The sequence below is a fragment of the Camarhynchus parvulus genome, chromosome 3 (assembly GCF_901933205.1).
Source record: "Camarhynchus parvulus chromosome 3, STF_HiC, whole genome shotgun sequence".
Taxonomy (NCBI): Eukaryota; Metazoa; Chordata; class Aves; order Passeriformes; family Thraupidae; genus Camarhynchus; species Camarhynchus parvulus.
In genome coordinates, this window is record NC_044573.1 from 36,220,336 (window position 1) to 36,242,815 (window position 22,480).

The 22,480-nt window shown below is 37.5% G+C and overlaps 1 protein-coding gene across 1 annotated transcript in view; it reads left to right on the forward strand.

Moving 5' to 3' along the window:
* The window catches only part of MAP3K4 (mitogen-activated protein kinase kinase kinase 4), a 64,257-nt gene that overhangs the window by 29,143 nt on the left and 12,634 nt on the right, over positions 1-22,480 (forward strand). Inside the window, 13 exon segments of the mRNA XM_030946044.1 lie at positions 697-963; positions 2,807-2,956; positions 3,945-4,106; positions 6,496-6,629; positions 8,195-8,273; positions 10,300-10,378; positions 12,564-12,660; positions 13,552-13,606; positions 13,609-13,670; positions 17,427-17,527; positions 18,613-18,693; positions 20,204-20,395; positions 21,022-21,092. Coding sequence (XP_030801904.1) covers positions 697-963; positions 2,807-2,956; positions 3,945-4,106; positions 6,496-6,629; positions 8,195-8,273; positions 10,300-10,378; positions 12,564-12,660; positions 13,552-13,606; positions 13,609-13,670; positions 17,427-17,527; positions 18,613-18,693; positions 20,204-20,395; positions 21,022-21,092 — 1,530 coding nt within the window.

Genomic DNA, 22,480 nt, shown 5'->3' on the forward strand with positions numbered 1-22,480 from the left:
TGTCAAGTCAAGATACTGGCTATTTACAGTCTGCTTCTGATGCCTAACTTGGTTGAAGTATTGCTACCAGTGTGACAGATATATTTGGAAGTAGTTTTTAAGCAGTAGCAGCAAAATACTATTTTATTAAAAGAGAATGCTCTAACTGGACTTATTCTGGCTTTTATGAAAGTAGCAGAATAATTGATACTTTTTTAGACAGATTTTTGTTTACTCGTCTTTTGTAGTCGCTGAGAAATGTATGAATTCTGAAGGAATTTTTCTTCTAATACTCCGTTCTTTGTTGACTAATTTACCTTTTAAAATATGTGTATATATATTATACACTCCACATATGTATTTTATACATACTAGATATGTATGCATATGTGTATATACATACATATATAGTATATATGTGACACTGGACTTTTTTTGTAACAAAATTCATTTAGGAGAATATGTAGAAGGATTAACTTGAAATGCACAGAAATAAATGGCTGAAAATGGTGATGCAGTGGATTTCTAAAGAGATAATTTCTAATGCATTTTGACTTTCAATGCAAAAATAGCTGAAGGTACCGTTTTAGTATGTATATTGTACAGCCTTTTATGATGGAGATTCTTCCTGTTGTTTAAATGATAGTACCTATTTTATCTTTTTATTTGCCATAAAGACAATGAGATTCACTCACTCAGTGTATTTCTTATCTGCAGGTACAAATTCCCGGACTGGAGAGTTTACAAGTGTTCGTACCAGGCAGTATTGCGGGGGAAAAGGCTGTGATTCTGCAGCTCCTCAATGCAGCTGCTGGCAAGGATTGCTCCAAGGATTCAGATGAGCTTACATATGAGGCCTACTTGCTGATGACCAAGCACAGTGACAAAGACCATGAATTAGATGACAGCTGGAGTGCGTGGGAGGGTCAGCCAGTCAAAGTAGTGCCGCAGGTAGAAACTGTTGATACGCTGCGCACCATGCAGGTGGGTGTGGTCTTATTCCCCCACTCTTTCTTTCCTCTACACCTCTATGAATGCTTATTCTATCAGATTAACTGGAGTGATTCAAGTGAAGCATGTGTCCTTTTGTAGGTAATAAAAAGTTAAATTTAGGAATGAATTTGATTCTTCGTTGTGTTAAATGCAAATATTAAATGGATTGTAGCATTTCCTGGCAGGATTGGTCTCTACAAATGTGCCTTTTTCAGAGTTGTACTTGTATAATAGTATAAAAAAAATAGAGATACTTTTAATGTCTAGTTGGGTGTTCAGGAGTGTGGATAAGACTTGAAAACAGAACATTAGGAAATCATCAGTCTCCAAGAACATGTGATAGTTCTGTGCTTTCCACACACTGAGGCATGAAACCAGTTGCTCTTGATCTTGGATGAATTGTGACATTTAATGTTAAATTTCTCTGGAAGTTACTGGATGTTCGACAGTTCTGCAGGAAGAAATGTTTCCAGTCATACTTTCCTTCTTCCCAAGCCAGCAGGATTTCACTGCCAGCAGTTCTGCTGCACTCTGACAGCTGGGCCAGCTCCCTTCCCCTTGTGTTCTTATGTCCTTAACGTTAAGCTATATGAATTTTCCTTTTGGTATGTCATGCAGTTCCTTGGATCCCTACCATAAATGGGCTGTACGGTCCAAGAAGAGAGTGACATGGACTTTCCATGTCACTGTGCCTGACCTTTGGCATTCAGAGGGTTCTGGCAATTACAGGCAGTTGAAAAAATTACTCCTCTACATACTGCTGCTTGTAACATGCAAACATATTGTTTCTTGTTTGCCTGTTGTTCCAATTGAACAATAAAAAAACAGCCTTTGATTAAGTGCTTAGAAGTTCTTCAGACTTCTATCAAAGTTATTATTTCATTCAGAAAATGAAAATAGCAATAGATGAAAATTGGTTTGTAAATGGTTTCTTTCATATGTAAGTGTACATAAAACACTATGTGTGTGTCTATAGGTCTGTAACACTAGTTTTTTTTAAATCCAGGATTGAAAGATTAGGAAATAAAAAATCCTTCAGAAAGATTCTGCCTTAAAAAATGCATTTTGATTGCAAACTAGAGAAAATGTAAGGTGTTAGTTAAGTGAAATAAAAGAATCTCATCAACACTTAAAGAATTTTGAGCATGAAAATATTCTTTGGGGGGGAGATACTGAAAGTCAGGAAGAAGGAGATCTTGTTTTGTGAGTAACTATTTGCAAGTGCATTGCCTGTCGTTTGAAATCAGCAGAGCTTAGTATGACAGCACCATTCTGTGACTGTATGCTCTTTTAGACTTGTGTGATATCAGAGCTCTGATTTACAAAACATACCATATATTGTTAATTTTCAAATTTTAAGCAAATACTGCATGTTAAATCTGTGTCTTTCCCTATTCAATAGTGGGCTTTTGTCCTGAAGTATGCCGTGTTTCTTGGATAAAACCTCTGTTTATCTGATGGTTGTTATTTCCATCTGCTTTAAGAAAATATTATTATTTTTGCTTAGCTGTTGCTTCTTTTTTTTTGTGTATAGCTAATCTGAAGATAATTTAATGCAGTGTTTCCCATATTTTCCTGAAGTGAACAGGACCACATTCCCCATGAAAACTTGCTGTGGCATTTACCCTAATGCCCTAATGGAACTCTGCCCACTAGATGAGAGTTTTAGTTGCCAGCATCAAGCTTTTCTGTGTGAATTTAGATTTTAATGAATAGTGACTAGAGGTCTTTCATATATTAGAATTTAAAAAATAACTGACTGCAAACTGGTGATATTTGATATATTTATACAGAGAATTTTCTTTACAAGAAGTAGTGGTGTCTTGTATTCTAGGTTGATAACCTCCTCCTTGTAGTCATTCAGTCTGCCCACCTTGTGAGTCAGAGAAAAGCTTTCCAGCAGTCTATTGAAGGGCTCATATCTCTGCACCAGGAACAGACATCCAGCCAACCAATCATTGCCAAAGCTCTACAGCAGCTAAAGGTAAGCAGGTTTGGAAATTATTTATCAAAACTGATGGTGCTTTGCTCGCTGATAAGTAAAAAAGTGGAAGATTTGATTGCAAAGCTCATGGCATATTCTGCAATTGTAAGTTATGTGGTAGTCCTCTATGGACTTCACATTCAGTACAATTTCCACTCTGTTTTTGCAAATGACTTGTGAGTGTGTTTTTGAGCTATATTGGTGTAATGATTTCTGCATTGAGTAATTGGGAAACAAGTCCATAATGCAGATGAAATACCATAGCAACAGATTGGCAGCAATATTGAATTGAAAGAAAGTGTATGATTTTCTAAAACCAAGTTTATCAAAATCAGTGATTTGCAACAGACAGCTTTTCTTCCTATATTTGAAAATGCAAAAGTGGGTAGTCTCTCTGTTTGTTTTCTTTTAGATTTGGTGTGAGTTTTTAAATCTTTCTTTGCTTGTTTTGTGGGTGTGGTGTGGTTTTTTTGTTTGTTTGTTTTGCTTTTGTTTGATGAGTGTTTTCTTTGATGGGCTTGGTTTGTTTATTTGTTTGTTTGTTGGGCTCTAAGTGGCAGTATCAAGTCCCTGCATTCAATAGAGGCTGTGTCCAGATACCAAGGTGAAAATAGAACCAAAGGCTTGATCACGCTATAGATAGTAGAACTCATTTTCTCCTTTCTTGTCTGTCTGGTTTTGGTTGGATGTTTTTGTTTGTTTTGTGGTTCTTTTGTTGATTCCCTGCTCACTCTTTTGCTGTCTTTGTTTTTAAAGTTAATCACATGCATGCGAACTTTATTATAATACTTGAGTTAATTACAGGACTTGCTTCATGCAACTGCTGGAAAATGTTTGTTTTTTTAAGACTGAATGAATTTTTGTGGCATTATAGTACCTTTTCATTTAAAATAATGTAATTATTAGATTCATGTTTTCCTTATATTCTACAATTGTCAAGACTAAGTAATATTTTGCTGCTCCCCATCCCTTTTTTGTTGTTACTCAGAATGATGCATTACAGCTATGCAATAAGATAAGCAGTGCCATTGATAGAGTTGATCACATGTTCACATCTGAGTTTGATGCTGAAGTTGATGAATCTGAATCTGCCACTTTGCAGCAATACTACCGGGAAGCCATGATTCAGGGTTATAATTTTGGGTTTGAGGTAAGGAAACAAAAACCAATTGAAATTTCTGGTTTTGCATTAGTGCAAATAAGGTAACTAATAACTGTGGAAATAAAAGAATTTATGGAACTATTGAATTATTTAGGTTGGAAAAGACCTTTAGCAATTCCAACTGTTAACTCACCCCCACCAGGTCTGCTGAACCATGTCTACATCTACACATCTTGTAAATAACTCCAGGGATAGGGACTCAACCACTTCTGTGGCCTGTTCTAATGCCTGACCACTCTACCATTGAAGAAATTGTTCCTAATATCCAGTCTAAACCTCCCCTCAATTTGAGGCTGTTTTCTCTTGTCCTAACACTTCTTACTTGGGAGAAGAGACTGACACCCACCTCACTATAACCTCCTTTCCGGTTGTTGTAGAAAAGAGTAAGGTTGCACCTGAACATTCTTTTCTCCAGGCCAGACAATCCCAGCTCCCTGAGCTGTTTCTCACAAGACTTGAGCTCCAGCTTTGTTGCACTTCCCTGGACTTGCTCCAACACCTCTATGTCTTGTAGTGAGGGGCCCAACACAGTTTTTGAGGTGTAACCTCAGCAGTGCCCAGTGCCATTACTGCCCCAGTCCTGCTGGCCACACTGTTGCTGATGCAGGCCAGGATGCCATTGGCCTTCTTGGCCCCCTGGGCACACACAGGAACGTGTCCAGCCAGTTGTCAGCCAGCACCCTCAAGTCTTTTTTCCCCAGGCAACTTTGCAGTCACTCTTCCCCCAGCTTGTAGTGCTACATGGGATTGTTGTGACCCAAGTGCAGGACCTGGCATTTGGCCGTGTTGAACCTCACCCCATTGGCTTTGGTCCAGCAGTCCAGCCTGTCTAGATCCCTCTGCAGGGCCTTCCTGCTCTCCAGCAGACCAACACTCCCACTCAACTTGGTGTCACCTGTGAATTGACTGAGGGTGCCCTTGATCCCCTGGTCCAGATCATTGATCTGACTAGCCCCAAAACTGAGTCCTGGAGAACCCCAACAGTGACCGGCTGCCAGCAGGGTGTAGCACCACTCCTTAGGCCTGGCCATCCTGCCAATTTTACACAGCAAACAGTGAACCTCTGTCCAGACCATGAGCAGCCAGCTTCTGCAGGAGAATGCTGTGGAAAACAATGTCAAAAGCTTTACTAAAATATAGGTAGATGACATCCACAACCTTTCCCAGATCCACTAAGTGGCTCGCCTTCTCATACAATGAGGTCAGGTCAGTCAAGTAGGACCTGCTTTTCACAAGCCCCTGTTGGCTGGTCCTAATCTCCTGGTTGTCCTGTACTAGATGATCCATAACTTTCAGGCTGACAGGTCTGTTGTTTTCTGGATCCTCCTTGCAGTCCTTCACGTAGATGGGCCTCACATTTGGTAATTTCTAGTGACTTCCCAGTTTTAGCAGGATATCATAAAAAGTGTCGCCTCAGAAATTTTACTTGAGACTAATTGAAAAGCAACAGATGAATCTGATAAATCTGTTAAATTAGCAATGCCTGGAAATCTGAAAAGCTTCTAAGAACTTGATGATTTCAGGTACAGTCTTGTAAGCTCTGCTGCTTGGGAGCATTTTAGATTATATTGGAATCATTAAGGTTGGAAAAGACCTCCAAGATCAAGTCCAACCTTCAAGTGAGTGCCACCATGCTCACTAAACCATATCAGAAAGGGCCATATTTACTCATTTTTATAGTACTTCCAAGGATGGTCACTCCACCAGCCTGTGCTTTAACTTACCTTCTCACTGTTTTTCAACCTAGAATAGCATGATACTGTAACATGAGACATTTCTTCAGAGTTTGTGGTGGTTCTTTGATGCAGTACAAGCTTTTGAGTGCTTGCATTAGAGTGCAGGCATTCAAAATGTTATGTTCAGATGTTTTAACTGTTTTGCTATTTGATGCCTCTGGGCTTTGTAAAATTTTTAAAAGATTGTGTCATATCCTAATGTACTTCTAGGATAGTCTTATAAGAAATAGCTGGTATTTGTTTGATTTTTAAATGCTCATAGATAGCTTTTTTATCCCCTAATGTTACTGCAATATAACTAAAAATAAACACTACTTTGCAGTTCAATCTGGTTACAGAACCAAGTGTTTCTGTAGGATGTTTCTTCAATGTTGTGTGCACTGTTAAACATCAGCATGTGCCTGATGCACACAGAAGAACGCAGTGTGGCTCAGTACCGCCTCTCACTGTATCATATTTTGTATCATACTTTTCTTGATTAATTTTTTGTCAGTAAGTAGGCAACTGCTTGCATAAAATAATTTTGTCTAAGAATAGGATGTGACTGTTACCATACTGTAGAGTTTTGTTAGCTTGCAAATACTCCAGTGGATATTGTTCTTCTTATTAATATGTGAAAAGTAATCTTTAGTTTCTTACAGTACCATAAAGAAGTTGTTCGTCTGATGTCTGGAGAATTCAGGCAGAAAATTGGAGACAAATATATCAACTTTGCCAGAAAATGGATGAATTATGTGCTAACAAAATGTGAGAGTGGCCGAGGCACTCGACCCAGGTAACAGCCAACTTGTTACTGCCATGGTAGTTGTTGGTAGAGCTGAAGGGTTGGGCTCAAAAATTGGAGTAATGAAGTGACATCTGGCTGGTGGCCAGTCACTAGTGTTCCTCAGGGCTCAGTTTTAGGGCCAGTTTTTTCCAGTGTTTTTATCAGTGACCTGGATACAGGAGTTGTGTACATCCTAAGTAGGTTTGCCATACTAAATTAGGAGAATACATTAATTCCCTCAAGGGCACAGAGATCGCCAGAGAGAATTTAATAGATTATGAGGGCTGGACAATAACCTACCTCACAAAATCTAACAAGGGCAAGTGCCAGATTTTGCACCTGGGGTGCTGTAACTCTGGGTATCCTTATAGATCAGAGGCCAAGAGATTGGAGTGCAGCCATTCAGAAAGGGACCTCGAGGTTCTTGCTGATTGTAAGCTTTGAGTCAGCGATGTGTCCAGGTGGTGAAAGGGGCCACCTGTATCCTGGGGTGTCTTAGGCACAACAGATCTAATCAGCTGGATGGAGTGATTGTACTACTGTATTTAGCATTGGTGGAGCTTCGCCTCGTGTACTCTGTGCACTTTTGGGCTCCATAATCTAAGAAGGATATAAAAATATTGCAGCAGGAAGGGCAGTGAAGATGGTGAAAGGACTAAAGGACAAGATGTAATGAGGAGTAATTAAGGATGCTAGGTTCACTCAGCTAAGGGAAGAGGAAAATGAGTTGCTATCTGCAACTTCTTCATGTCTTCTCTCTGGTGACTGTACAAGAGAAAATAGCTTAAAAATGGCTTAAAACTTTCATTTGGGGAGTTTTGGATTGGTATTAGGAAAAAGTTCTTCACTGAGAGGTGGTCAAGTGCTGGGAAAAGCTCCCCAGAGCAATGGTCGTGGCCCCATGCCTGCTGGTGCTCAAGAACCATTTGGACTGTGCTCTTAACTTCTGTGTTGCCCTTTGTTGAGTCAGAAGTTCAATTCTGATGATCCATGTGTGCCTCTTCCAACTCAGGATATCCTGTGATTCTATTTGTGTTTGCAGCTGCTAGTTCAGGTAGGTCAGAGAGGGAGGCAATGGGGGACAGCAGGTGGCTGAGGACACAACTCATGCCAACCAAATGACTTACTCTACTTTGCCACTCTAGGCCATGAAACCACTGATGCCCAGTCATTACTAATCACATAGTCATGAAATCTTTAGTATCCTTTCAGTCTTGTATCAGAAAGGAGACTTCAGGCAGGGATTGCAGTGGTTTGGCTTGTTGCTCGGAAACAAATGATGGTTGAGTTGGTGATACTGTTTGGAAGATAGCATGTTATGGGTGTAGATACATAGCATGGCCTGCTCACCTTATTTGGCAGCGTCCTTGCTAAAATCAGTCTTTGTCCGAATAGAACTGGATAAAAGCTAACATTTTTACATTTTATATATTAGTCTGTTTTTTTAATGAGGATTTTATCATATTTTGCAGAGGAAAAATAATTAACTGTTATTTACTGTTCTTGGATGTAGTTGAAACGCTTAATGGCTTTAGCCAAAGACCATTTCATTTTCTGTCTTTTCTTTTACATAGATGGGCAACTCAAGGTTTTGATTTTCTTCAAGCCATTGAGCCAGCATTTATTTCAGCTCTCCCAGAAGATGACTTCTTGGTATGGATGAGTTTTTCTGCTGGTGTTTATTTATAAATGATATCAGGGAAGCTATCAATATATGTTTTGCATGGATACTTTTTATAAAACAGCATCTGAACCAGATGCAGTTCTGAAACAATTGCTGTTGTATATCACTGTTGATGCTGTTGTCTCTTGTGTTAGATTCTGAAAAGAGTAAAAGAGTAGATTTGTGACCATTGCCAGTAATGGTTTCAGTTTGCTGACAAGTTGCTAGTACTGTCTTGGGAGGCCACCTTATCTTGGGTCTTGAATAATTGACAGCAGCTTTCTGTTGTGAAAATCAATGTCTAAATTTAAGTTTCTGAGGCTTAATTAACACTCAGAGTTCATCTGTGGATATGAATACAAAATCCCTGTCATTTAAATATTTTTTTAATTTTCAAGTAGTTCCAACATGAGACAGACTTTAGAGCATCTTTCTTTTTTTATTATGGAAAAACCAGTAGACTAGAGCTGGCTTTTTTGTCTACTTTGCTTTCCTCCTTTTCCTGTTCTGAGAATTTATTTCTCATCTTGGTACAATACTTCAGAGAAGTGAAAGCACAGTTGCCACAAAATACCAGAATGGAAGTGTTAGCACCTCTTGATTTTTACTTATTTCAAGATGTGTTATGAAATGCCAACCACATTAATCTTGTGTAATCCAGAAAGTGCATAGTTTAGACTTTTTTTCTCATGTATTTTTATCAGGGGCTCTCTAGTAAATTATGTGTTAGTCCTGTTAGTTTGTGTTGCTGGGAAAGAGTTTTCTGCCTTAATGACAGAGTTAAGGTGTTATTTGGAATACACTGATAATTTAGCTTTAGGAAGTAGCTCCTCAAATTCTTCTGCTTGGACACAGTTTCTGAAGCAGACTTTGAGCAAGTAGGGGGGAAAGAAAGGGGGGAGCCCAAAACCTTAAGTACATTTTTGAATTTCTTTCTTTCTTAAACTGGATTTCAGTTTTGGAGATCATCACTTGAAGCCACTTTGATTAATCTGTATAGCACTGGTCACAGTATTTTACCTAGAAATGGCAATGTCAATCCTGATCTCTCAGATACTACATCATGTCATGGAAGAATGATGAGCTCTTTAGAGCTCTACATTTCAGAATGAAATTCTAGCTCAGTCTGTGTTGGTAAAATATGCCAGTCTCAAACTCAATGCTTCTTTAGTTTTATAATTCTGGTTTTCTTTAGTCTTTGAAGTTCCTGGCCCTCACTAAGTTTTTGAATTTCTGGAACAAATTTCGGCTACACTGAGTGAACTGGCATATGGAAGTGACCTTCACAGCAGCTTTACCAAAGAACATAATTTCACTACTTGGTGAAGATGCATTATATTCCTGGTGTTCTGACCAGTAAATTGAACCACAGGAAGATTTGACAACTTGTCCAGGATTACATACCCATTGAATAGTACACCTTATAATTTGTCTCAGATTGTCTGAGGCCCAGTTCAGTGATTTTAATTTTTAAAATCCCTTTCATAGAAGTTTTGATAGCTTCATGGGTAGATAAGGAAAGTGCATTTCTTTTAATATACAGAGCTTAATATTTTTTGTTTTAATAGAATTTCATATTGAGATTCAGGCCATCATGTTCTCACTCAGTTTTTTTAGGTTTCTTCTTTGGATGTGGCGGGTAAGAGCAGAAAAGGTTGTTACAATTTTTCCAGGAAATGTGATTTTAGTTATATTAACAATGAATGTTAAGTTCCAATACCTTTATATTTTGAAATATTCTTTATGGTATGCTACTGTTCAGTTCTTATAGTTACGTAATTTTGACAAGGACAAAAGCCAAGAGAAGACCAAGACTTCTAGCTTTAAAAAAATCAGTTAAGTCGGAATGCTAATGTGGATCCAGAAGTTTAATACAATAGGTAGAATATGGGGTGCTTATCTGACAGATTGCATACACACTTGAACAATGCAATTTTGTTACTGTGAGCTTTGTTATATGACCATCAAGCTTCTTGTAACAAAACCATCACAACTTTTTATGTTTGTCTTTCCTAGAGTTTACAAGCTCTGATGAATGAGTGCATTGGCCATGTTATTGGAAAACCTCACAGTCCTGTTACAGGTTTGTACCTTGGTAAGGCAGAAGTTACTGGCATTTGTTCTGGAGCTTTGCTGCTGCTGTTACAGAATTTTGACTGTAAAGTGCTTTTAAAATGCGAGAAATACCAATAAAAGTATTTTCAATCTCTATTTGTGATTGTTGATGTGAAACCATTATTCCCTGATAAAGTGTAAATATGTAGTAGTTTTACCCAAGAAATTTCAAAGCTTTACAGATTTATTTTATCTCATTTTATCCTTCCTGTGAAGTCCTGCAAATCTTATAGGAAGGAGCTGTGTTGTTTAAAGCTTGGGTAAAGAAGTGATTTTAACTTTAAGAAGGCAGTTACAGCTCCCTCTCTCAAACTTTCATTGTGGTGCTGCAGTTATTTACACTTTGGCACTGCAGGTGTTTTTGCTTCTAATGGACTTTATATTATCAAGTACACATGAGTTATACATGGGAGCTGTGCAAAACAGTTCTCTGCTATAAAATATGGCATAATGTAAAATACATCTTTATAGATATAAATATTGATATCCTTACAGTGAAATCAGCATATTTGATGATGCATCTTGAGAAAATAATGTTTTGCCTGCTCTGTGTGCCTTTTACTCATTTCTTTCTCAGCACTAGTTCTGTCTTTTTCCTCTCAACTCCATTGACTCATTTACTTTTCAAAATACTTTGTCATCTTTTTTGTCTTTCTCCTGGTGCCCACATCTTGGGTGGGGTTGATGATAGAAGACATGAGGGGAGGGTAATCTGCCCCCAGCAGAGGAGGTTTTCCAGTTTTTCAGGAAAGCTTGTTTTGATATCATTTTGATGAGAAAGTCTTATAGCTGACAAACCTTTTGTGGTGAAAGTCAGTCAAAGAAGCATAGTCTAAAATCAAATTTAGCTAAATTCTGCACAGTGATTAAAAACCTGTACATTCACTTTCAGTACTGCGTTGAGAGGGAGGCCTGTTTTAGGTGGATCACCAGCATGATGATGCCAAATTATTGAAACTCTTATAAATGCTATTGCAGACACTGCAGATCACACAAACTAAATTGCTTTTGTCTCAGAGGCATGGGGAGGAGGTGACACAGATAAGTGGTGCAGACTTCAACAGCAGTCTGAAACTTTAATACATGTGAAATTTAACATAGACTGTATCCTGGCTTGTGGATACTGCAGGTACTCACTCCTATCTCCTGATTAGAAGAAAAGACTTCCTAGTTACATTTGCATACCACTTTGAAGGACTTAAACCCACTATGGTCTTTACTCCTTTTCCCGAAGCTGAGAATCCAGTTGTGGTCACACTGCTGCCTCTAGACACATAGCTGTGTATCTCCTGGTGTTTTATCCTGTCTTTTTGCTTTGTGAAACAGCTGATGTCCACCTGGATGGGGCAGGAGCTGCCTTCTGGGTCTCCTGCTAGTGTGTTTGCCAATTACAGAGGACAACCAACATCTGACCCTGCCATCTTTTGCTTGCTCTAGTAGTGCCAACAAGTCAGAATCATAGCTCCCTGAGAGGAACCTAGCCTGGCAGAAAGTACTGACTCATGGTGTGGTGGGCAACCAGCTGTCTTGAGATGTGACTGCCACAGTGTTTTTCTTATTATTTAAGGAGGAGTTGAGGGCAGATGGTGCAGACTGCTCTTGGAGGCACTGAATTAGTTAGGCATGAAGATAGTGACTACCCATTTGGGTTTTGTCCTGTCCATTTGTACCACTTCCTTGGGGCAGACTGTCATGGGGGCATTAGTTTGAATAAAACTGTCATATGTGGGTTTTTCCACAGCTTAATTTGCTTTCTATTATTGTCTGAGAAAGCTTAATTCTTATGGAAAGGCACATAATATTGCTCTTTGCTAATTATTATTTGGTTAATATTTATTTTGCAATAAGATTAATTTGTGAAGTAGAAGCATTGAAGTTTTTATGAAGTATGTACACATTTTCTGATTGCTAGTTTTTGGCTATCTGTAGAATTTTCATTATTTTATGAATGAGTTAAGTAACACAAAAATATGAAAAGTATTAATACATAGGATTGATTTATTCAAAGTTGGAATAATATGTATTTTTATTAAAGGATAAGAAACTACGTGCCGGTTCACACTTAGCTCTGTAAATAGGAATTTGTTTTATTTTATGTCTTGAAATGGCCCTTAAGAGAATTTTTGTGACATCTGAGTAAATGTGATCTGTTTTTGTGTTTGCAGCTGTTCATCGAAACAGTCCCCGTCCTGTAAAAGTGCCTCGGTGCCATAGTGATCCACCAAATCCTCATCTCATCATCCCCACGCCTGAAGGCTTCAGGTATTGAGCATTATTACAGCATTTTAAACTCTTTTATCCTCTCTTGGCTATGCTGAATGTCAGTACATCGAATACCTTTTCTTTCCCTTTGAGGACAAAGCCAATAGAAAAAATTAGCATGTATGTGATCCAGAATTTATTGATATGCTTTTAAGGACAATACAAGTTTCCTTTTCTTGCTGCTTGGCCACCCCCCTTTCTGTTGGTGCATGGGTTCTCACTCTGAAGTCATTCTTATCCCCTTTATCTTTCCTGAAACCAGTGTTTCAACGCAAAAAGCTTTAATTCAGTGAAAACTGCTCATTAACAAGACTTTTATTTCCTTCCACACTTTGAATGCCTGCTGAAGTTCCTGTGGCAGTGCTTTCTGGAATTTACGTACAGGGAACTTAAAAATGTAGCATTCTGAGATATGGTGGCATTTCTGCATCATTACCAACTTACTATGAATAAGCTTAAAACAGTGGATCTTTTCTCCTGCCTTTGAAAGAGTTGACATCAGAATTATTGCAAAAATAGTTTTAAAAAATTTTGAAATAAACATCGCCATGCATAATTGTACACAGAGGGCCCTATTTTCCAAGAATATGATGACAGTGAGAAACTCTACAATTGACTTTTTTTTCAGAAGCCACTTAGCTTTGGCAGAAACTAGTATTATTCTGAAGACTAGAAGATTTTTATTTTGAGGATTATTATTATTGTATACATTGGCAGCCACAAAGCTTCTGAGACCCAGAGTTATTCCACATAAAAATCTTTATGTAATTGAAAAACTTCTGAAATCAGGCATCGTTATACACACTTCAATATTTTGTTTCTAAAACAAACTTTCAACTCCATACATTCTTTTTTTTAAACTGTTTCCTGAAGTTTTTCTTCTTGCCACAGCACACGGAGCGTCCCTTGCGATGCGCGGAGCCATGGCAGTGTTGCTGTGAGTCGCCCCCTGCTCCCGTGGGCAGCGACTCAGCCCAGCCCAAAGCTCTCAGCAGTGCCAATGAGACCAGGTAGCTGCGCTCCGTGCCGTAGCACACTCATCCTCCCTGCATCACCCACATAACTGCTCCCACGTACATCCTAATAGATCCTTTGCACCTTCCCTCCATCGTGTCTTCCGCTGGCTCCTTCATTCATGTTCCACTTGGGCAAAGTCACCTGTCTTAGAAATTGATGATGAGACCACTTGCAGATTCAAAAAGCCTGAACATGTGGTAGTTAAAGCATGCAGTTCTGATGTAGATTACAGATTTGCTCAGTAAAATGTCCTTGCAATGAACATACACCAGTCAGCTCATTGGTATAACTTTAGTAAATAATTAGTACTGATAACTAACACTTAGAATCATAGAATCACTTCCACTAAGATAACTGCAAGATACAACTAAGGACAAGGATTTAAATTTTTTTTCATGTTAGCTAACAGTTTTGGTATTGTTATTGTCTGTCATATTTTGAATACAAGTATTTTGAAATACTGTATAGTGGCAAATGCAAAATTAAACACATGAGGATTTTTAAAAACACTTTCTTGCTACTCCTTTGGCTTCATAGGGTGGTGCAGAATAAACTTAATATGAAAGAAACTATTCTTGTATCAGGATATGTAACAGAAACGGCTTCTGTATCATCACAAGTGACATTTTTTTGACAGACCTATGTTAGTGTCTTTCTTGTTTTTTAACATTTCATTTGGCTGTTATAATTTCAGACTGTTGATATTTCTTCTTCTCATATTACAAGTCAGACCACTGACCTATCTCCCAACTTTATTTTACCTTTTTTTTCCCCTGCACCCTTGACTGTGAAAAGCCTGCTCTTAACACAGTGGTGTTATCTTAGGGTTGAAAAATAGCTTTTTGGATTCTTATTTCTACTGCAGAGTACTGAAAGTTCTTTGGAATAGAAATTTGTATGAATGGATACACACATCTGACTACATCACAAAGCTGGTAGAGAAAAAAAGAAGTGATGAAGGAACAGCAGATTGATGGTGACCAAAGGAAACTTGGACATAGCTTGATTATGAATTGTTTTGTAATAAGTAATTTTTGGTTGTGAGCCAGCAGACCATCATAGTTTGATTTGTTATCAGATGCATGGCACAAGCATGCATTAAGCTGTTAAGAGGGAAGTAAATTGCCACTTTTTATATGCAATCTTTTAATTTCATTCAAAATGCAAGTTTTTTCTTTTTTATTGCAAGATGTGACTTGCACCTTTTACAGTAGCCTCCAGATGTATAGCTTATGAATCTAGGCCTTTTTTTTAGTTGAAAATACATCTTGAAATTTTTGTCATTCAAACATAGACATTATTTATCCTTTATGCTTCTGTCTTAAGCCCCATCATGAAAAAGACAGAGTAGGCAGTAGTCTGCAGCATTGGAATAGCCCTTTCAAGTAAGTAACGTGCTAGAAAATTTTCACTAAGGTTCTGGCAGCTTCATAAGCTGACAGTGGGGTAGATAATTAGTGTTTTTCAAAGGACTTGTATTTTTCTTAGAGTTCTCAGGTTTTTTTCTGAAACCATTTTTCTGATGGTTGTTCATAAAGTATTGCACGATCTTGGTGTTTTTTAATGCACTGTCTAGATTTTTAAGTAGTGTTTAATACGCTGTATGAGCTAGGAATCATTTGAAGAAAAAATTTATGAAAGCAGAGACAGAGTTGTGAAGGCTGCTGTTTTTTTTTAGGGGTTCTGCTTATTTAGGAAGGCAAAATACTACAATGTAATATATTTCTACAATTTTTTTTTGTTTTAGTATAGTTAAAAGAAAGTTGCAAACTTTGATGCATTGTGGTCTTAATTATGAATTTTGTTTATTTGTGCTCCAAAAGAGAAATGGAATCTTTTGGATCAACAAAATGTTTTGTGGTTTGGCAAAATGTGGAGTCCAGTGCTGAAATAGCACAAAGACAGAAGCTTTGGATGCTTTCCAGAAACTCTTTAGACATTTAAGACATGATTATAAGCATTGAATATCTATGAAAAGTTGAATGTAGGAACTTGGTAAATCAATTGTACTAGGCAGTGCATAGTGCACAAATGCCACCATAGTTCTAGTGAAGTTTTGTTTTTTTTTTAATGACAACAATCAAAAGAAAAGAACAAACACTATAGTATAACTAGAAATTAAAATCCAAAGCACTAATACCTGGTTGTTTACATTGAGCTTTCTGGTATTTGTACATTTATGCTAGGTTTATGTTTATAATCTTTATAGATGGTAAATTTTTGAGCTAACTGTGGTTATTATTTGTCATTTTGTTATTTATCCAGGGCTGGAGCCAAAAATTATCTAGCATTCTTCTCTTTTACTATAATTTTTGCCTAATAATATGCATACAGACTTTCTGGATCAATAAAAGGTGTGGGTGCCTAAGATGGGCCTGAAATGGGGTTTAGGCACCTGCATTTGAAGCTGTGATGCTTAGGCCTGTTCAGCTGCTGCTTCATTTTAGAGGTGATGTAGCTTTGCTTGTTTTTAAGCATTTCATGCATCAGGAATCAGTGCTGTGTATATGCTGAGAACCACCTTAGCCTTCTTGCTCATTAAAACCTCAGCTTCCTGAAGAATAATGAGGATTTTCACTAGTTTAGTTTCAGTTCCTGCTCAAACTTACAACATCTGGTTGGGCAGAAGAAGGAAGTGCAAAGCAAACAAACATTGTATGGAGAACATTTGCATGGGAATAGGTTGTCTGTGGTTTTGACTTCTGTTCACAAGGTTGTAGTGGTGTTTTTCTGTTATTTTTTTTTTTTTTTAATTATTTTTGGGTAATACTCAGATACAATTTGGTAGTAACTATAGGACAGGTAGTCCTCTCTAGGTGTGTATGGACCTTGTCATGCAAAGTATCTTTCATTTTTTTGTAGTTGTTAGCTTTCAGTGAAGGATTTAACAATGTTGCCCACTTTCAGTAACATACTATGTTTAAGGAGACATCAGTCACAATTCTTCCCCGTCAAACTTTAAAAATTGAAGGGGAACCTTTTCCAAAAGAACAGAAAGACTTCCACAAAGAATTTATGGCTCTAAAATGAGTGGACTAATTGTTGTCTGAGACTGGAGGAAGGTGGCTGAAAACCTAAGATTTAAGTCTTGTTTCTCTTAATACTGTTTTCCTTTCTGTTCAGCCTTCTTATTCATCTGGCTCTTAACTCTGAGGCATCTGATTCCACTCTGTGTTGGCCAGAAGAACTGGGACCTCTAAGTGATCAGGCTTCTGTCATTTAACAGTGTCCTTCCTGTCAACCAGCTTATGTTTCTTTTTCTGGTTCTGACTTAATGACTGTGGACTATGACTGTACTTGCAGTGCACGAGGCACATATGAATCAGTTACTACATTTCATCTGATGATGTGGCTCACATTATCACCCAGCTGAATCGCTTCTGATTGTATATCCAACGCTGGCACAAGCTGCATCCTGCAGCAGCTGTTCTTAGTAGTAGGTTACAAGTGGTGAAAATGGATTCTGTTGCTACAGGCAAGAAACAGTTTGAAGTAGTTTATGCTTTGGAAGCTTAGGGCTTTTTCACAGAGAAGCATAACTAAAATAATCTAAAAAGTCTTCATTTGAGGCAAAAAGCATGGAGAGAGTTTTCTGTTTACCTTTTGGCATCAGTTTTTCTTTCATGTTACTTTCATGGTTCATATCCTAGGCTTCAGAGGTTCCATCTCTTAAAAACTGCAGTTAAATTAGCATTGCATTAAATAAACACTAATGACATGTTAATTGGTATGATGGCTCTTTTTAACAGGGGTTCCAGTGTCCCTGAGAATGATCGACTTGCTTCAATAGCAGCTGAGTTGCAGTTCAGATCCCTTAGTCGTCACTCCAGTCCTACTGAAGAGCGAGAAGGTGATCGTCACAGTAACAAATTGTGACCTGGATGTGCAGATGCTTTATGTCATTAACATATTTCTCTCTGTTCCCAGCTCTTACCATTTCCAAAATTTTTTTCCACCTCATTGCATTCTGAAATCTTAGATTTTTAACTTGTGGGCTTATGTGGTCAGAGGAAGTCCTTTTGTTCTCAGATATATTCATTATTCTCTTGCCATTCATATTGTTTCTGAATTGTATTTGAAGGGATTTCCTGGTGCTTTACTAAGTTCCAGTGTTCAAAATGAAATTAGTAATATTATTTCTGAATTATATGCCCCATTTGATAGTAAATTTCAAAACACTGTTAATGAGGTTTGAACTGGATCCATCAGGACAGTGAAGTGTTTTCTGTCCAGTTCTTTATCCCTGCAGTATTTGTATTACAAATACTTGCTGTTGTTTGAATCCACGATGTGTGACTTGATCACAGAGCCCAGTCAGGGCTTCTCTATCAGGTTTCCCCAGCCCCTGAATATGTGGTATTTATTGCAACAAGTACATTGAAAGATTGATTGTGCAAATTAAAAGGAAGTACAAAATCTGAAGCAAAATAGAGTTGATATTGTGGTCATCCACACTGGATTTCATAGAGAGAAATGCCTTAAAAATTTATATTAAAAGGTGCGGGAGATTTTTTTCTCATCTTTGTTAGTTTTTAAGTAAATGTTGAAAATACTGTCTGCCTCACGCTTATTCCATTTTATTTTGGTGTATATATATGAAAAGGAAGGTGGCTTAGGTTGGAATGAATACAAGTTTTATTCTAAGGAACCTTAGAAAATTGTTTTCCTACAGATATGTTGCATATTTGATTCTGAGTGCCCTGGCTTGAAGTGCTTCCCTAAGTTGTGGAAGGAGATCTCTGTTTCTATACAAATGAAATTCTGTTTTATAATTTGTTTTCTGAAGTCAATTTTGATTTCAAGAGAATACATTGCTATACATGTAGGGTTATTAGTCTTTTATGTAGGACTAATTTTCAGCTTCTGCTGAAAATAGTGGCATAGTCTTTAATATGAAGTAAAGCTACTTTTGTGCTCACACTGTTATTTCTCTAGAGCCATTGTATCCAAAAGGAGATTCCAGTGGTTCATCCCGGCGGAGTTGGGAGCTCAGAACGTTGATCAACCAGACCAGAGGTAGGTGTTTAGGAATCACTGTAATGCAATGTCTGTTAGACCAGTGCTGTACTGAAAGGTTGGATTTTATTGTGAATTGTGAAGAGGTTTTCACAGCTTGATACACAGGAAGGAGAAGAAAAGAAAAACCCTGATTGCAGGTATAGGATATTGCTAACAGAGTCACAAGGTGTACTTTTTGAGGTAGGAGTAATTAAACTTTATAAAAGTTAATTCTTTTCAGTTTCTGAAAGGTACTACTAGTGTTCTACAAAATTGAGTTCATTTATTACTATATAGAAATTGCAGAAGTTTGCTGTCCCTATTCAATGCCCAATTATGACAGTAGGAGATACTTCCTCACTTCCAGAGATCTCTCCCCAGTGTGGGATTTTCTTATTCTGAGTGTCTAATAGTGTGTGATCCCACACTGTCTCCTAAATTTAAGGCTACTGTGGGGCCCCTTCCTCTGTGTCTTACTACTGATTTTCATGTAACTGAAAGTAAGTTGATCACTTCAGATGCTCCTGTACTGTACAGATCGATACGTGATGCTTGTTTGCATATATTTTGGCAAACATAAATGTGAGAGTAGAACCCCAGGAAACATGAGAAAAACGTTTCTGTCACATTGGAAACTGGTCTCCTTATGTGTCTTACACAGAACACAGGAAGAATTACAAGTTCTTATTCTAAAATCTACAAGGCAGAACATAAATACTGAATGAATTTCAGTTTGTTTAAACTGGAAAAGAAGAATGAAGGAAAACTTGAACATTTCTAGAAGATTGCTGTAGTGGGAACTGGTTTTACTGTCCACTGTGAATAAGACAAAGGTTTTGATTGAAAACTACAGCAAGGCATATTTGGTATAGCAGAATTAGTATCAGCTGTGGGTAGGGGAGTAGAATATATAGTTTGGGAGTATCATCTCCATCCTCTGGAGACCGCCAGGAACAGGTTAGGCTACTGGTGTCAGATGTATAATTTTTGTGCTTTACTAGGAGGGGATGAACTTAACACTGCCCTGAGATCTCTTTGGTCTCACTCACTAGGATGCTGTTTCATAATCAGACTTGAGAGCTGGAGTTTCTAATACATCTAAATCTTTGAAATAACAGATGCCATGGCTCTTTCAAGAAACCTCTCATATGTTTGAAGAATAAAACCTTACCTGTCCTTCTTTCCTTAGTGCTTTTATGACCCTAACATATTTCTGCTATCAGAGGTTAGTTACAGGTCAAATGCAACACAAACAAGTGTGTTGTGTTTCATAAATGTGATTTCTTTGAATCAAGTACGAGATGATTAGGAAAGTACAATTGTTCTCATTTTGCCTTAGTTTTGTATGTGATTCATAAGTGATAATTTCATATATGATTGTTAAAATGTCTTATTCTTTTCCTACATCTTAATTAGACTCACAAAATAGTTTTCTTTTAACTCTGGCTATTTCATGTGATATCAAAAGATAACAAAATATAACGGTGAATATTTCTCAATCAAGGAAATTGTTCATCACTCTTTTTAGACACTGCTTCCAAGCAAGCCCCGATGGAAGCTGTTCAAAAGTCTGTTCAGTTGTTTGAAGAAAGGAGATACAGAGAGATGAGAAGAAAGAACATCATTGGCCAAGTTTGTGACACACCGAAATCTTATGATAATGTCATGCACGTAGGTTTGAGAAAAGTGACTTTCAAGTGGCAGAGAGGAAACAAAATTGGTATGTTCTTTATACTTCCATTTATCTAGCTAAAATACCAAATGTCATATTTTTGAAGGAAATCAAAGACTGTTTTTAAAAATCTTTGGTCTCTGCATAGGTATTGTCAGCTTAATTGAGATGAACATGTTAAAATACAAAATGCTGTTGTGGCTAGGATTTTCTTAATGCAGAAGATCACTGATGTTTTCATTGGTCAAGTAACAGGAAACAGAGAGAAGGACTTGTTTAGGACTATCTTGTGTTAGTTGCTTGTGTTTAAACCTATAAAATGTTCAAGTTCTCTATTTGGAAGAACCAGAAATATGAATGGAAATTAGTTGGAACTCTGGGATTTAACTCACCAATCTTATTGTTTCCCCCATGTGATCATATTTTACTCTCTGGTTTGGGATTTTGGGGGAAGATATTTTTTCTTGAAAAGTTTTCTTTCAGGTCAGCCAATAATGTTTTTACTTTCATTCAGCTTGAATTCAGGGCTATGAGTGTGGTATTGTTACAGTTAAAAGCTACTTGGAGTTGTAAATTAAAAGAAAGATGAAAAGCGTGATGTTTCCTCATTGCATTGATGTACCTGTTGCTTGTTGAAGGCAATGTACTGAATTTTCCTTACCCTGACTTTGCAGGTGAGGGCCAGTATGGGAAGGTCTATACTTGTATCAGTGTTGACACTGGAGAGCTGATGGCTATGAAGGAAGTGAGTACTCTGAATACAAGAATCACTGCTGCCCTTGTTTTTTTCCTAATCCAAATGTGGGTGACATAGGAGGCATTGAGGGCTTCTGCACACTGCTGTTAGCTCACAGGGAAAGGATGGAAAGACAGATTGTTTCTTCATGTAGCCACAGCTGCTGTTAGCACTTTTTCCTCAAGTTACTTTTCAGTTTATAACTTTTAATTTAAATGTATATAAAATGGATTTTTTTTTTACTGAGCTTGTGAATGTAAATTAATGCTTAATATATGTGAACTTCCATTAAGAGATTTTAAATAATGTTGAAAGATTAGTAAAGACTGTACACAAATTTATATTTTGCACTGTTTCCTCTCATATTTTACTTTGCACTGTTTCCTCTCACCTTTTATTACTTTTTTCTCCATTCCTTAGAGCAAAAGATAGGAAGTGTGACATCAGATGTTTTTCAGCTTCTCCCATAGCGTGAGCTAGGTTGAGTCACAAAACTGCTGACTAACTTGGTGGGTACAGAAAATCTAGTTTTCAGGATAGAAGTAAGTAAAGCTGTGTAGGCGTAGAGATCTGTTTCCCCTACAACACCTTGTGGTTGTTTTTCTTTTAAATTATTGTTTCATTTTAATGCATTTGTACATCTTTAGACAACTGCAAACATTAAGGGTTCACAGCAGTTACTGTGACAACCATTGGATGTTGCAGCAGTTACATTTTATGAGCCAGTTCTTACACACATACACACACACAATAGGTATGTGACCTCCAGAAAAGCAAGACTGGGCTTGTGCTTAACTTCTTGTACCATACTCAGTCACTGACTAATACCAACATTTGAGATTTTGTTGCTGTTTTTTTTTCTCCTGATGAAATAACTTTTCCCCGCCATCAGCTGCGCTCTGTTTCTGTAATTCAGAGTTGCTTTCTAGGTGCAGGTGCTGTTTACAGATCAGCATGTGTGTGCTCTTTAGCTGAAGCTGAAGTAAGCTCTTAAATAGATCTTTGAGAGATGTTTGTTTCACTAGACTTGAATGAAAACTGTTTGCAACTTCCAAATAAAAGGCTTTTCTGGATTTCTTTAAGTATAACTTGGGAAAAGTTACATTTATTGATTTTTTTTTAAACTGGTTAAGAGCACTGCATTCCCCTGCCCTTGCACCAATGACACTGTGGTTGTGTTACCTCATCCACAGTGTCATTAAAATGACTTCAGATTATAGTGAACAAGCTTTACTACAAATACATAGTATTGCAACTATGCATTAGGAAATATGTAAAATACTTGAATATCATTTGACACCTTTTTGTAATCTTCATGTCTTTAATTATACCACTGCTTGAGTACAAACTGTACCCTGGAATTGTTACACAGAATGTAACAATCATAACAGCCTAGC